We start from the raw sequence: 17429 nt of genomic DNA, 5'->3' as shown, positions 1-17429 counted from the left end.
CTTAAAGTTACCGTTAGTTAACGCTCTCAATTTTATTAACGGTGTTAACGGAACATTTTTCACTATTATTACACAATTTTCAGCGTTAAGAAAGACAAGCGCCGAAAAAAAATTTTAAGAATAAAATCACGTAATTATTTTCTTTTTTTTACAAGTTCAATGCAAATTTAAGCAGAACAAAAACAAAATTAACCGTTTAAAAAAATCCGTTTCATTTTTATTTTCAACCGTTATTTTTTTTTATAAACGTATATTTCCTGGATTTTTTAAAGAAAAGACGACATTCGAAGAATTTGAAGGAATCTACGATCAAAGGAATTGAGTCTTTGCCACAAACTCTGCTTTTCTAAACCCTATATTTTTGGATTCCAATGTTGTAAACCTTAGATATTTCAAACTATGAATTTTGTTAGATCAAACAATGTAAGCTTGAAATATCAAAAATTTGCGACATTGGGTTCCAAAGATATAGGGATTATAAATTCAGAGTTTGTGGCAAAGACTCAATTCCTTTGGAAAGAATAAGAAAATCAATTTAATGATGAAAAGGAAACAATTGATTTAGTTAATTATACTGAGAAATATGTTCCTTAACATCTTATTAGTTTACTGTAGAAATTTTTTTTTATATTTTTCTTTGTCGTTTTTGAATAATCTAAATAAAACCGATTCTCAAAATCATCCTTCCAAAATTTTCAATCAATGAGGATTTTAAATATTGAATTTGCGCCGTTGCTGAGTAAATATACACCGTAAAAACGTCTAATAGGTCTCAAATGAATCATAAAATAATCTCAGTAATACTGCAATCTCAGTTCAACAACCATACATTGCCGGCCACTCCCTTTAATTGAAACATTTATAAAACATATTATATTTTATTTTTATCTATTAATCAACATCAAAACACTACAAAAATAATTGTTAAATATTAAGAAAGACATTCAATATTAGTTCTTTAATTGAAACAAGTAAAAAGAATGTTAGATCAATGAAAATTTATTTATCACATATCAAATAATTTAAATAATGTACACAAGGCATATATTCTTTAAGAGATACAACATAAAACATAATCAATACAACATACAGTGGTACCCAGAAACCAGTGGGATAATTGTTGTCCTCTTAATCTATTCAAATAATTAAATAACTTCATGGATTTGTATATTATGACTGATTTGATTTCGATTTGAACAATTTAAAGTTTTAGTTATGTTCAGTTAAATTTAAAAGCAAAAGAAACAAATAAAACTGGAACTATTCAACAGGTTTCTAATTACCAATAAAGGATTCTCAAGCACTCATGGCCAGGTTAACAGATACAGGAAAATCTCCAATTACTTCAGGGTTAACTGACAGTAGCATTAACCTCCAAAGTACTCCAGGGTTAACTAATAGTAGTAAAGACCTCCAAAGTACTCCAGGGTTAAATAGCAGTAGTATAAACCTCCAAAGTACTTCAGTGTTAACTAATAGTAGTATAAACCTCCAAAGTACTCCAGGGTTAACTAACAGTAGTAAAGACCTCCAAAGTACTCCAGGGTTAACTAACACTAGTATGAACCTTCAAAGTACTCCATGGTTTATTAACAGTAGTATAAACCTCCAAAGTACTCCAGTGTTAACTAACAGTAGTATAAACCTCCAAATTACTCCAGGGTTAACTAACAGTAGTATAAACCTCCAAAGTACTCCAGGGTTAACTAACAGTAGTATGAACCTCCAAATTACTCCAGGGTTAACTAACAGTAGTATAAACCTCCAAAGTACTCCTGGGTTAACTAACAGTCGTAAAAACCTCTAAAGTACTCCAGGGTTGACTAACAGTAGCATTAACCTCCAAAGTACTCCAGGTTTAACCTACATGTATGTATGAACCTCCAAAGTACTCCAGGGTAAACTAACAGTAGTAAAAACCTCTAAAGTACTCCAGGGGTAACTAAAAGTAGTAAAAACCTCTAAAGTACTCCAGGTGTAACTAAAAGTAGTATAAACTTCAAAAGTACTCCAGGGGTTACTAAAAGTAGTATAAACCTTGAAATTACTCCAGGGTTAACTAACAGTAGCATAAACCTTCAAAGTACTCCAGGGTGAACTAACAGTAGTATAAACCTCCAAAGTACTCCAGTGTTAACAAACAGTAGTATAAACCTCCAAAGTACTCCAGGGTTAACTAACAGTAGTGTAAACCTTGAAAGTACTCCAGGGTTAACTAACAGTAGTATAAACCTCCAAAGTACTCCAGATTTAACTTACATGTATGTATGAACCTCCAAAGTACTCCAGGGTAAACTAACAGTAGTAAAAACCTCTAAAGTACTCCAGGGGTAACTAAAACTAGTAAAAACCTCTAAAGTACTCCAGGTGTAACTAAAAGTAGTATAAACTTCAAAAGTACTCCAGGGGTAAGTAAAAGTAGTATAAACCTTGAAAGTACTCCAGGGTTACCTAACAGTAGTATAAACCTCCAAAGTACTCCAGGGTTAAATAGCAGTAGTATAAACCTCCAAAGTACTTCAGTAGTAACTAATAGTAGTATAAACCTCCAAAGTACTCCAGGGTTAACTAACAGAAGTAAAGACCTCCAAAGTACTCCAGGGTTAACTAACACTAGCATAAACCTTCAAAGTACTCCATGGTTTATTAACAGTAGTATAAACCTTCAAAGTACTCCTGGGTTAACTAACAGTAGTAAAAACCTCTAAAGTACTCCAGGGTTAACTAACAGTAGTATAAACCTCCAAAGTACTCCAGGGTTAACTAACAGTAGTATAAACCTCTAAAGTACTCAAGGGTTAACTAACAGTAGTATAAACCTCCAAAGTACTCCAGTGCAATACAGGAGAATACCTTAAAAGGTTTATTATCAGGAGTATCTGCTACCTCCTGGAGTAGGTGAAGATGGATAAGATTGAAGAAGGAGCAGGGGGATAATACATAGTTCCACAACCACCTAATCGATAAAATAAATTAGTAAAGGAACTATAACCGTAATTTCAAGTGACCCTCCATGCAAAGATAAACTGGAGACATTTACTATTGAAAATTTAGAAATTTAATTGCTGGTACAATGTTTATTTTTAACATTCTATAGCAGCATTATTGTGGATTTTTTAAAAATACTATTGCGCATTTTGAACAAACTGATATGACTTAAACCATAACACTGCACTTCAAACAGAAATGTGCGCACGCAAAACTGAGAAGTATTTTGAAAAAAAACTCAATTCAAACTTACGCTAGAAAAAACTGCAATTTAAAAGTTGTCTAGATCTAGATGAAAAATTTGTATATGTATATGTATATGTATATGTTTATGTATATGTATATGTATTTGTATATGTATATGTATATATATATGTATTTGTATATTTATATGTGTATGATGTATACGTAATCTGCATCCCCCTGCTGCTATGGATTTGTTTCCTTGTTTTTGAACTTTTCCAAAATACATGTAGCCCGACCTTTACCCTGAACTTACCTGAGCTGGAAACTTAAGAATGAGATAACTTTTATCCAAAGAGAATAGAATATATATTAGAGGGGAATTTAATTAGCATATTTATGCTATATAACCTTTTGGGCCTTTAACATCATTTTCACTTTGAACTCCCTTTCAGGCTGAAAGGGACTGAAAAAATTCATACCGAGAGATTCGCTAAATTCCCCTCTAATATATATTCTATTCTCTATGCTTTTATCCCGACTTCTCAATCCGAAGATCTAATGTGGACACTTTTAATTTCTTGCTTAATCCAATCTTTTTTGAATGAAGTATAGAAAAATCAAAACCCGGTTTTTCAAAATCAGACAGTCATTCCCGTTTCTGTATAGTAATAATAATGGCGCCGCGCCAAATTTCAAATTTCCCGGCTTCATATACGAGACTCTGATTGGTTGAATTTTATACACTTTTCAGGATACAAGTAAAAGATTAGGTTAGTCTAGAGATTAAGAAAAAAGAGAGGATCAATCATTGATCTCGATATCCATGCCATTCTAAAGTTCCCAGCTCAGGGCAAGATGGGTTTGATTTCTTCAATCTTTAAACTTACAGAGTTTTCTTTTTTATGCTTTTCATCTACCAACAAGAAGCACGAGAAAAGTGAAAAATGTGTCATTAATTAGGATTTTAATTATTTTTCTCGATAAAGTCAACCCACTCAATTTAGAATCTTAAAACAAACCTAATAACATTTCCGTCCATGGCTTTACCGATTTCCCTAATAAAAATGTGAAAAAAATCGGTCCTTGGATTCCTGAGCTATAATCGGACAAACAAGCAAACAGAGTTTACAACTGTATAGTGTATATAAATAGATACCATGTACCTCCAGAATGTTCCGGAAATAAGGAATTCTACTTTGGATCCTGGAACCTTTTCTCGTGCAAGACCTAAACAAAGGAGTTGAGTCTTTGCCACATACGCTAATTTTTTTTCAATCCCTTTATCAATGCAACCCAATAGCGTAGATCTTAGAAATTTCGACCTATAAGTCCACTAGATCTAATAATTTAAGTGTAAAATATCTAAGGTTTACACCATCTTGTTGCTAAGATATAGGAATTAGAAAATTTGAGTTTGTGGCGAAGAATCAATTCCTTTACACTCGATGATATTTAAGAAAAAAGGTAAATATTTGAATTTCAACTACCCCCCCCCCCCCATCCTATTGCAAGAGTGAAGTCTTCAGTTTGTTCGTGTTTCACCATAGTATCAGTAGAAGTAAATATTTCCATTTAGTGATAGCGCCGATTGAAGGATTCTTATCTCTGATTGGATAATGTGATAGATAGAAGCATAGATGTTACCGCCATACTATTGGTTCAGAATAGACAACAAACACATGACTGAACCCTAATTGGATCAGGTGCTAATGAACTCGGCATACAGGAGTGGTTTAAGTCGTGTTTGGTCCATAATTTTCTTTCTGGGTCAAAGTTGACATTATGTGTTTTTAATTTTTTATTTTTTTATTCTGAACATTTTCTACTCCTGCACTATGTAGAGTGTTGACCTTGACAGAATAAAATATGCAAAAAAAACGATGCAAAACGATGTAACAACGATGTAAAAACGATGCAAAACGATGTAAAAACGATGTAAAAACGATGTAAAACGGTGTAAAAACAATGTAAAAACGATGCAAAACGATGTAAAAACGATGTAAAAACGATGTAAAAACGATGTAAAAACGATGAAAACGATGTAAAAACGATGTAAAAACGATGTAAAACGATGTAAAAACGATGTAAAAACGATGTAAAACGATTTAAAAACGATGTAAAAACGATGCAAAACGATGCAAAAACGATGTAAAAACGATGCAAAAACGATGTAAAAAACGATGCAACAACGATTCAATTACTAACGCTCGTATTTGGATAAATTAAAGATATTTTATAAAACCAAACTCTAAATTTGAAATTTTTGAAATTTTTTATTAAAATTTTAAAATATGTCTCTCACATATACTAAAAAAGTTTACATTGCATGAAATCTTAGATCTTTTTTAAACAAATCCCAACCCTACTCTCTAGCACTAGAATTATATCATTTTCTTCTCTGCCACTTGCATGAAATCTTATCGTATGGAATTATAAGAGAAATAAAAGAAAGTATTTTACCTGTAACGAAAATATCATCAACGAAATGAAAAGGTGTTTTACTGGCAGCAATGCCAATCTTTCTACACTCACAAAAAATATCAAATCTTAAATCAGAATTGAAATTAGAGCCGAAAACTTTTAAAGTGATAGAGGATTAGACCGATGAGGATTAAATAACTTTAACTCAATCCCTGTTTAAAAGTACCCATATTCGGTTCGATAAAAAACCTTCAGAATTTGCTTTTGAATTAATATTGTAATGTTTTGTTAGCTTCAAAAAAATCTTTTAATCTTTTGTGTGGATACTGTTAATCTTAAACGCTAGATATTGATATCAAGTGTGGACACTTGTAAATTTGAGGATTAACGCTTGATTTCTCCAGAAAAGGTAAAACCTGAGACTTGAAGAGGAATTAAATTAATCCTTAGATCTGCATGAAATAGAGATGTCGTCTTTTCAAGATTTAGTGATTTTTCAATAACCCTGAGGCAGAAGTCCAAAGGAGTTACGCGCATGCTCTCTCTCTCTCTATGTCTTGTAATTCAACGCTGCCTGCGCGGCACTCCTTGGGGCCTCAGGGTTATTGTGAACAAAAAACTCCTAAGCCTTAAAAAGACGACATCTAGTGTTATATCTGTGTTTTAATTAATCTATGTGTTGAAAACTCATAATCTCGATTTACCCAGCAGGCACTTATAATTTGAGGATCCATGCAAAATCTCTACATTTTAGTTATCCCTTCAGGGTACACTTACACTGCGGATATCGAAAAAAATATTAAATTGATCTGCAGTTTAACAAAAGATCAAGATAAAGCATTAATCTTGATATCCACAATACAAAAGCTCCCAGATCTGAGGGTATTGTAGAATTATTCAAAATTATAATTGTATTCTTTGCCTCGCTAATTTAACATCTAGCACATACAACCAACCGTTACAGTAGTCTGGGTATTTACTTCTAATTTAAGAAAAAGCGTCAAGGGTTCTTACCACAAAATTCAAATAGTATTACCCCTATATCTTCCCAACCTGATGGTGTAAACCTTTGATATTTCAAGCTTTGATTATTTGATCTTACGATATTCATAGTTTGAAATATCCAAGGTATATAACAAACGTAAACAAAAATCACTCGTCATATTTGGACATTATATGCAGTATTTGAGTAGGCCCCACTAGTGAATTATGAAGGGTTTCCCTACCGAAAGTCTGACCAATAGGAATGCTTCTATTAGATGTTTTATGTATATATATATCATCATATGGAGGGTTGATCATTCTTTCATGTACCGAAGACGACATGCCTGATCGTCTTTTTTGCGAATGTCGTCTTTGATGAGTAAAGACGACATTTATTCTACGGTTATGGTACCCCATTGTTCCCCTTCCCTCTACAGTTATTCCCCTGTCGGGTAGGGTTATCTTAAAGGGAGTGACTGGCTTGGTATTGTATAGTTAAACTGAATGAGAATGCAGTATTATTATTGACAAAATTATTATGATGCATTTGATGCCTCTATAAAACAATTTTAGGTTTTCTTTATGAACAGGTTGAGAAACTGAAATTAACTTATATCATCGAAAACAGGTGTCCCGTAAATTTCCTGCAATTTTGTTGCAAGCCAACATTAGAAGAAATTTGAAGAAATCTGCGAACACATTCATAAAGAATAAAGAATACAATATAAGGATTATAAAGAAGTAATTGATTCTACCATTGATTTCATCGTTGATTTTTATAAAAGATATATTCCGTAACAACAAATTAGTCTACCATACCTAGTCAGTCACTCCCTTTATAGTGCAAAACAAAATGACAAATTTCTTTAGTTTTTTCTTCCTTGGATATTCTGCTGTAGAAACTGACCATTTCTTGTTCAAAGAATCTTTTCTGCGTTCAGGCCTAAACATGTAAACAAGTAAACATATGAACATGTAAACAAGTAAACATATGAACATGTAAACAAGTAAACATATGAACATTTAAACAAGTAAACATATGGACATGTAAACAAGTAAACATATTAACATGTAAACAAGTAAACATATGAACATATAAACAAGTAAACATTTGAAAATGTAAACAAGTAAACATATGAACATGTAAACAAGTAAACATATGAACATGCAAACAAGTAAACATATGAACATGTAAACAAGTAAACATATGAATATGTAAGCAAGTAAACATATGAACATGTAAACAAGTAAACATATGAACATGCAAACAAGTAAACATATGTACATGTAAACAAGTAAACATATGGACATGTAAACAAGTAAACAAATGAACCGCAAACAAGTAAACATATGGACATGTAAACAAAGCTGTATGGGTCCCAGTTTAGTAAACTAATAGAAAAAGTATAAATAAATATATAATAAAGTAAAAGATAAAGCACTAAATATATGAAAAGTAATTGTAACTAATAATGGTGATCGTTATAAGGTTGTCCGTTTTTAAACATTCATGGATATTGAATCTTAGTCTCCACAAGAATCTGAGATGTGAAACCTATTTTTACATATTATGCTTGATTGTTAGTTTGCTTTATTAGATCCATTATGCCAAACATTATACAGAATAGTTTTGATAAATCATTTCGAAAAATGGTTAAGTAAAATATCTTTGGTTAGAGTAAAAATGTTGCATATTAATATAAAGCAAACATATAGAAAATCGAATTTCATTTTGCTGTGTAATAAACATCTACAAGAGCACATTTTAAGCAAAAACAAAAACCTTGGAAGTGTAACAACGGACCTTAAAGCGAAACCCATCCCTCAGATTGTCACCTGAAATTTCTGAAAACAGTGCAATGAATGATATTAGGATCCGGGATAGTATTTCTAGGATATTTTTCCTCAAGAATATTTACTAGCTTCCAGGTATCTATTTCCAAATCATCATCAATCTTCACTAAAATGTATTTATGATCAAGTATATCAATATGAACTATAATTAAAGATATATATTCCCGTATTAACATCAAGATCCACTGAATAATAATCATGATCAAGTATATTAATATGAACTATAATTACAGATATATATTCCCGTATTAACATCAAGATCCACTAAATAGTATTCATGATCAAGTATATTAATATCAACTAAATTGAAGGTATATATTCCCATATTAACATCAAGATCCACTTAATAGTATTCATGATCAAGTATATTAATATCAACTAAATTAAAGGTATACATTCCCGTATTAACATAAAGATCCACTAAATAATATTCATGATCAAGTATATTAATATCAACTAAATTAAAGGTATATATTCCCGTACATAAAGATCCACTAAATAATATTCATGATCAAGTATATTAATATCAACTAAATTAAAGGTATATATTCCCGTATTAACATCAAGATCCACTAAATAATATTCATGATCAAGTATATTAATATCTACTAAATTAAAGGTATATATTCCCGTATTAACATCAAGATCCACTAAATTAAAGGTATATATGCCCATATTAACATCAAGATCTACTAAATAATATTCATAATCAAGTATATTAATATCAACTAAATTTAAGATATATATTCCCATATTAACATCAAGATCCACTCAAAATTATTCAAGTATATCAATATTAACTAGTTCAAACGTATCTTGTTCAATTATACACTAATTATGATTACGATCAAATGATTGTGGATTAGGACTGTAAGACTTAGTGATGTCATTACACAGCCCAATATACACAAAACACAGCAAATTTGTTGTGTACACTGTTTATAAAACCTTTTCCTTTACAACAATATCAAATACTCATAAAATTGCAAAATGTCGTCTTCCTATTTTCCAGTCTGATGGATCTTACTGTACAAAATTTTACCTATATATCTAGGTGAGTAATTATCAGCGACCCAGAGAAATCCTGATATAGATTTATACGCTAGGTTCTGAATTATCATGTGATTCACTTGTTTCTGATTTCTTAAAGACATTGTTCTTGTAATTCCAAGTAAACCTTCATGTTGAGAGGGCCATGTTTGAATACAAATGGTATCTTTTAAATCATTGTCTTCCAATAAACATAAGAAATAAGTTACGGTTCCAATTCCTATGTTTACATGGTACACGTACCCGGCCTGTAGATATTCTCTTTTATTGCTGAAAAGGAATTGAGTCTTTGTCACAAACTCTGATTTGCTAATCCCTTTATATTTGCAACCCGAATTCGTAGACCTTTGATATCTCAAACTATTAATTCTGCGAGTAAAAAGGGTCTAGGTTTGAGATATCAATGGTTTACATCGTCAGGTTTCAAAGATATAGGGATTAGAAAATTTAAGTTTTTGGCAAAAACTAAATTCCTTTAGTCCATGGAAAGTTGAATTGTAATTGTACCCAGTGTGGATATCGTGATCAAACGATCGGGATGCTGAGTATCCGGCACAAAAAGTTACTTAAAAACCAACCCAACCTGCCTATAAACCAACCCAACCTGCCTATAAACCAACCCAACCTACCTAAAAACCAACCCAACCTGCCTTTAAACCAACCCAACCTGCCTTTAAACCAACCCAACCTGCCTTTAAACCAATAACCTGCCTATAAAACCAACCCAACCTGCCTATAAAACCAACCCAACCTGCCTATAAAACCAACCCAACCTGCCTATAAACCCAACCCAACCTGCCTATAAAACCAACCCAACCTGCCTATAAAACCAACCCAACCTGCCTATAAAACCAACCCAACCTGCCTATAAAAGTTAGAGATCTAAGAACTCTAGAACTCAGGAAAAGTATCTAGAAATTAACAAAAATTAAGATGTGAATCACCCTGTATCTGTCAGGAACTGAAACTTGAAGAATATCTCCATACTTTGAACTCTCCTCTTCCAAACCAGCCTGATATACAGATATACAGATATACAGATATACAGATATACAGATACAGATATACAGATATACAGATCACACCTCCCCGGAAGCGATTTTGACCTCGTGTTACGACCACCTCTAAAATTTTATAAGTTGAATGAAACACATGGGAATACAAATCTGTTTTTATCAAATTATTTCATCGGGCCCACTGGATTTTATGGTTAAAATAGCATTGTATCTAAATTAAGAAAATTTTGAGGAAGCCCAGGAATTAGAAAAAAAACTTCTTGAATCTATTTTTGTTTATATTGTGTTTTTGAAACCCCATTTTACAGTTTTGAAGGAAAAGAAGAAAAAAATTGATAAAAATTTATGCCTTGAGTTACCAATTAATGCTGGATTTTTGACTTAGTCCAGGATATTTCAGCACGATACCAGCTTATGTAAATATCAAGCTAATAACCCACTATACATTTCTGTTGGTTTCCATTTCACTGAATCAAAGAAATTGAGGGAAAAGATATTTTTTTCATCTACTCCTTATAAGATCAGAAATTCGAAATAATTAATTTTTTCCAATTCATACCAAACAATGTAGAAAAAATACAAGACAGAATTTTTTTTTTCGTGATTTTCTATTCCAAAACTGAATCTACATAGAAATTACCAAAGAACTTATGTTGAGAGTTGTATCCCTGTATCCCTGCTTCCCTGTATCCCTGTATCTCTGAATCCCTGTATCCGTGTATCCGTGTATCCCTGTATCCTTGTATCCTTGTATCTCTGTATCCCTGTATCCCTGTATCCCTGTATCCCTGTATCCCTGTATCCCTGCATCCCTGTATCCCTGTATACCTGTATTCCTGTATCCCTGTCTCTCTGTATATCTGTATCCCTGTATCCCTGTATCCTTGTATCCCTGTATCCCTGCTTCCCTGTATCCCTGTATCTCTGTATCCCTGTATCCCTGTATCCTGTATCCCTGTATCTCTGTATCTCTGTATCCCTGTATCCCTGTATCCCTGTATCCCTGTATCCCTGTATCCATGTATCCCTGTATCCCTGTATCCGTGTATCCCTGTATCCCTGTATCTCTGTATCCCTGTATCCCTGTATCCTGTATCCCTGTATCTCTGTATCTCTGTATCCCTGTATTTCTGTTGTATCCCTGTATCCTTGTATCCCTGTATCCGTGTATCCCTGTATCCCTGTATCCCTGTATCCCTGTATCTCTGTACCCTGTATCCTTGTATCCCTGTATCCCTGTATCCCTGTTGTATCCCTGTATCCTTGTATCCCTGTATCCCTGTATCTCTGTACCCTGTATCCCTGTATCCCTGTATCCCTGTATAAATAACTAAAAGTATCTGAAGGGATTGTCCTATTAATAACATATAATAATGCTTTATATATATATATACATCATTATATAAATATATAGCATGATGATATATACATATATATATATATATAGCATTATAATATATACATATATATACATATATATAGCATTATATAAATATTATATTGGCTAATATAATCAGAATGACATCTAATGGTTTGATTATTGCTTAATTGCATCTTTTTCTAGGGACTTGGGACAAATTTCCTCTAAGAAAATAGTACATGTACTGTACTTTTGTAGTTGGGTGCTGTACTGTACAATAAAGATAAGTACTGTACCTGTACAGTTAGGTTCTGTACTGTACAAAAATCGTGTACTTTACCTACAGTTTCTGTCCTGTAATGTACAATAAACATGTACTGTAGCTAAGTTGGATCCTGTTCTGATAAACATATTAACTGTACCTACACAGTTAAGTTGTATTGTACAATAAACATGTACTTCACCTGTAAAGTTGTATCTTTTACTTTACAGTAAACATGTGTACTGTACCTGTACAGTTGGGTCCTGTACTGTACCCAAGATAAAGACATGTTTGACTATTCCTCTGTACTCCGGAGTATTCTCCGGGTACCAGGATACACTCCTAGCTCTCCTTCTCTCCTCCCAGTGGGTTGGAGCTGATAGAACCAGGACCAGGAGATATATTTCATCCTTCTCCAGGTCAGGTTCAAGTAATATATCTTCATATCTATCTATACACCTAGATATAAACCAGGAGATATATTTCATCCTTCTCTAGTACAGGTTCAAGCAATATATTTTCATATCTATCTATACACCTAGATACAAGGAGATATGTTTCATCCTTCTCTAGTACAGGTTCAAGTAATATATCTTCATAATCTATCTATACACCTAGATATAAACCAGGAGATATATGTTGTGTAATTTATTTAATGGTTCTCAATAATTTGTTAAATGTTGTTGGAACGCGGTTTGTAAATTGAGAACAGTCCCTTAGCGAACTTTGTAAATTTAGAGCAATCCCATAAATAGCTTGATTAAATTCGTGATTTGGTTCTGAATAATAATATTCTCAATATTTTTTACATATTCTGTTTGTTTATTTACTGTTTGTTTACAACTTTAAACCAGTTTGCACTAAATTCTGTGCAGTATCCTTGGTCATCTGGTCTCACTACCAGGTTAGAACGATTGATCAAATTTTTCCACATAAAGTCAAATTGGTTAAAATTGTTAAAATATTTTAATTAATAATTTGGAATTCTTTCATTTTTTAGTTGGATTTAGTTTGTGAAATCGGCGGATCTGAGGTAGAATTTTATATTAAAGGCTCTATTTACGGCTTTATTTACAAGTGAAATCTTTTTAAACAGTGAAATAGTTATTAACCCATTGATGCCAAAAGCGTCGTTTTTTGATCTGTTCTAAAACTTTTAAATTTGGAAGATTTTCTTATTTCATTTAACTTTTTTCAATATTCTNTGCAATGGAAGATGTCAGTTTTCTAGCTTTCAATTTACTCTTATCTAATCAATACAATGGAAGATACAGTCAGTTTTCTAGTCTTCAAGGTATTTACTTTTATCTAATCAATACAATGGAAGATACAGTCAGTTTTCTAGCTTTCAATTTACTCTTATCTAATCAATACAATGGAAGATACAGTCAGTTTTCTAGTCTTCAAGGTATTTACTTTTATCTAATCAATACAATGGAAGATACAGTCAGTTTTCTAGCTTTCAATTTACTCTTATCTAATCAATACAATGGAAGATACAGTCAGTTTTCTAGTCTTCAAGGTATTTACTTTTATCTAATCAATACAATGGAAGATACTGTCAGTTTTCTTGCCTTTTCAATTGCTTCTGAAGCTCAATGGAGGGAGAAGCTTTTAAGAGATAGAGAGGCCATAAATTGAAAAAAAGAAATAAAAAAATCATTGTATTCTTGATCAGACATAGGTGTAAAGGGCACCGTTATGATTCTGGGCGGCATGACACTCCCTTTTCATCCGATTCCACAACTCGATAGGTACCACTGTACACAGTACACTGTACCTGAAAGTCTTGTTTGTCTGAAAAATTGTTTCATCAAAGTTGGAAAAATCAAACATTTCAACTGATTCTACTTTCTATCTCAACATTTTCAGTTTAATCGTAAAGTCAAATTATTAAAAAAAATAAGAAACCATTGATTTGATTGGAGTTAGTATTTATAAACGGTTAGAACCAGAAAACTTTGGAATAGGAAGACGACATAAAAGCAAAATTTAAGTGTATTTGATGTTATTAAAAAGAAAAACATGTAATTGTAAGTTATTATTTCACTTATAAAGAAGGTCTGTTTAAACTGCACAACTGCTGTGTCTAATGTTCATATGACTTGAGTCTAAAAGTCGTCTTCCTATTCCAGAGTTTTCTGGTTTTAATGCAAATTTTATGTATATCCATTTTCAGCAAAAAAATTAAACCGATGATCCNCCCACAGAGGTAATTTTTAAAGCACAAAAAAGTCGTCTCTCAACTCTCATGTTTTTTTTTGACACCCTGGCTGAACAAGCCCTTCTGGATCGTTGGTTCAAATTATTGAATCACCAATTCAAGGCTAAAGTTCAATGAGAATTTGAATCAGTCATTCAGGATTTGAACCAGTGGTATATGTAGTTCAGCAACCTCTCCAATTAATTCAATTTGGTCTCTGTAGAAGTTTTTAAGTTAATTGAAAATGGTTCCTCGTAGTTGAGAAATATATACATCTTCCATGATGAGAATATTGAGACAAGAAAAAGAAAAAGATATTTTTTTGAAATCATTTTCTTCTTTGTTCGGCACCATCTACAGTGATCCATCTTTTATCCAAATACATCCATTCTTTCTGAAAAATATTCAGAGCACAAGATTTATCTAAAAGTCGTCTTCTTTGTAAAGTTGGGTTTTCAATTTTTTCCCGAACCAATTTGGTTTCGTGAAGGCCTTACTTATATAATTCTGTAGCTGTTAAGAATGATAAATATTTGGAAATTCAGGTCGTGACATATTTTCTAATAAATATACCCCCCTAGATCTGCAGGGTTACCCCACGTGAATTTAACGGATCAGAAAGCTGTGACTATCTAACACAATTTGACCCATAATACATAATTTATTAGCCTTTTTTCTAAAATACTTTTTTGTCGGCATATACATTTTGAATGAAAAAGTATAGTATAAAAATATGCGTAAGTTTAAAGATTGTTGAATAATAGACGAAAACACGTATGTTTTCAAATAAAAGAAACCATATTCATCTCACTCTGGTTAGTCTAGGATGACCTACAGAGGATGAGACTTCAGAGATGACTGTACAGTGTACAGTGTACAGTGTACAGCGTACAGTGTACAGTGTACAGTGTACAGTGTACAGTGTACAGTGTGCAGTGTACAGTGTACAGTGTACAGTGTACAGTGTACAATGTACAGTGTACAGTGTACAGTGTACAGTGTACAGTGTACGTGTGCAGTGTACAGAGGATGCGACTTCAGATATGACTGTACAGAGGATAAGTCTTCAGACATTGCTGTGCAGTGTACGCAATTTCACGCATTCATTCTTATCCTTATGACTCCCTCCACTTATAAAATAATTTAATCATTGAATAAGCCATTGAAAAACTATATATTCCAGACAGAAGACTTGATGTAATCAAAATGTCCTGTCGTCTTTACAGTCACATCATTTTTGTGTATAACCCTGTAAGTGTGACATGCTGAACAGGTCTACGGTACAGTTATTCCGTACAGAACTGATCAGGAATATTCGTTAGCGTTAACTTTGTTTCAACATAGATGAAGTTAGATTTGTTCTTAAAAGGAGTGTTCGTGAAAAATGAAAGGGGTATAGGGTTACGGCGAAAAACTATTGATAGTGATCGCTACTAATCTTACTTCTATCTGTTGCGTATATAAGGAGAAAATTGTTAAAAAAAAAACTAACACCGAAGAACTTAGCGTCCATACAAATTCAGAAAGTTGCAACATTCGACTCGGATCGTAAACAAATCAATTTAATTCCAAACAAATCATTCAGATATTACAACCTATAATAAGCAATAATTTTTCGACTCAATCGTGTATAGTTGATATCTCATAATATTGTTTGTTTGCTTTATATACATTGCACTTAAAAGGTACCGTAAGGCCTTTAAGGAACCAAATTTATCCAGACAAAATCGGAAAAATATTCGATTAACAATTTTCAAATCTTAAACTGTGTAAAAGTGAGAAATTATTAAGGGATTAATTCTCTTAAAGTTCCTTAACTTTGCAGCATAAATCTACAACTCACGTTTGTAGAGAACAGCCAAGTTAATATATTTTTTAATATTTTTAAGTATATGCATTGTTGTTATTTCTCAATTAAAAATCCCCCAACTAAGACACTAAAAGGTAAAATTACAAATCGCATTTGTTGCACATGGTTAATCGCGATTGGTTGCTTAACATATTTGAAGGTGTTTTTTTTTGCAGTATGAAATTAATTATTAAACACACAATTTTGCACAAAAAAAACATTTAAAATTTCGGGCACATTGGGTTTAATTTTTCACCTTTTTTTCTACCAATTTTCGTAACTGATTAAGGTAAATGTAATGGCATCTTCTAGCAACCCTTTTTACAGTCAACAAGAATGGGTTCACACCCTTTGCTAATAGTAGATGTCAAAGTCTACTACAGACAACGAGTATGGGTTCACACCCTTTGCTAATGGTAGATGTCAAAGTCTACTACAGTCAACGAGTACGGGTTCACACCCTTTGCTAATGGTAGATGTCAAAGTCTACTACAGTCAACATGAATGGGCTCACACCCTTTGCTATTGGTGGATGTCAAAGTCTACTACAGTCAACAAGAATGGTTTCACACCCTTTGCTAATGGTAGATGTCAAAGTCTACTACAGTCAATAAGAATGGGTTTACACCCTTTGTTAATGGTGGATGTCAAAGTATACTCCACTCAACAAGAATGGGTTCACACCTTTTGCTAATGGTAGATATCAAAGTCTACTACTGTCAACAAGAATGGGTTCACACCCTCTGCTAATGGTGGATGTCAAAGTCTACTACAGTCAACGAGAATACATTGCTTTTCCCCCTTGGTTCATCCCTCCCCCTTGGTTCCACCTAACTGATCAAAACTATAACATCCCACAACTTGATATATCACTGTGTTAACTCGTCAGTGGCTGACAATGAACTAAAGATTTGAAGTTCAACAATGTCAAAATATCATTTTTTTAACATTAACTTTTGAAAGAATGATCTTAAACATTTAATTATTTGTATTTGTATTAACCATTCCTTTTCTAGTTCTAAGTAAAAAAGGTTTAAAGAATTACTAAAATTTGACACAATAACCTAGCATATTTTTGGCTCAAAACAGGTAATTTAAAGGTTTTTTTGCAGATCAATTAAAGCGTTTTCCTCTTCTGTATTTCATAAATATTCATCCTTACAATTTTTTTCCTACTTGAAAGAATTATATTATAAAGATATTATATATAATATCATTTTGCAGAATTAAAGTTTACATTTTATACATTTTATAAA

General features: G+C 32.5%; 1 protein-coding gene and 1 long non-coding RNA gene across 2 annotated transcripts; both read right to left on the bottom strand.

Annotated features, from left to right (window-relative positions):
* Positions 1-1043: 1043 nt before the first annotated feature.
* Positions 1044-5698, bottom strand: LOC111699567 (uncharacterized). The gene is made up of 3 exons (XR_002764778.1): positions 5635-5698; positions 4338-4401; positions 1044-2956 (listed from the first exon to the last, which is right to left on the bottom strand). It is a non-coding gene; the product is annotated as an uncharacterized LOC111699567 (long non-coding RNA).
* Positions 5699-7398: 1700 nt separating this feature from the next.
* Positions 7399-13973, bottom strand: LOC111699572 (beta-1,3-galactosyltransferase 4). The gene is made up of 6 exons (XM_023470274.1): positions 13902-13973; positions 12370-12580; positions 10428-10496; positions 9476-9542; positions 8416-8539; positions 7399-7522 (listed from the first exon to the last, which is right to left on the bottom strand). The coding sequence occupies exons 1-6, from the start codon at positions 13955-13957 to the stop codon at positions 7399-7401; spliced, it is 651 nt and encodes a 216-aa protein (XP_023326042.1). The 5' UTR covers positions 13958-13973.
* Positions 13974-17429: the final 3456 nt, after the last annotated feature.

This window comes from Eurytemora carolleeae, unplaced genomic scaffold, assembly GCF_000591075.1.
Source record: "Eurytemora carolleeae unplaced genomic scaffold, Eaff_2.0 scaffold327, whole genome shotgun sequence".
In the NCBI taxonomy this organism is placed as follows: domain Eukaryota; kingdom Metazoa; phylum Arthropoda; class Copepoda; order Calanoida; family Temoridae; genus Eurytemora; species Eurytemora carolleeae.
This window is presented reverse-complemented; position numbering and strand designations above follow the sequence as displayed.

Excerpts from the sequence above, each read along its gene's own strand:
- LOC111699572 (XM_023470274.1), bottom strand. The coding sequence starts at position 13,957 with ATGTTTGATTTTTCCAACTTTGATGAAACAATTTTTCAGACAAACAAG. Across the intron at positions 12,581-13,901 it reads CAGACAAACAAGACTTTCAG|GTGTATAGATAGATATGAAG; the intron begins GTACAGTGTACT and ends GTTTATATCTAG. Across the intron at positions 7,523-8,415 it reads ACTGTTTTCAGAAATTTCAG|GCCTGAACGCAGAAAAGATT; the intron begins GTGACAATCTGA and ends TTACATGTTTAG.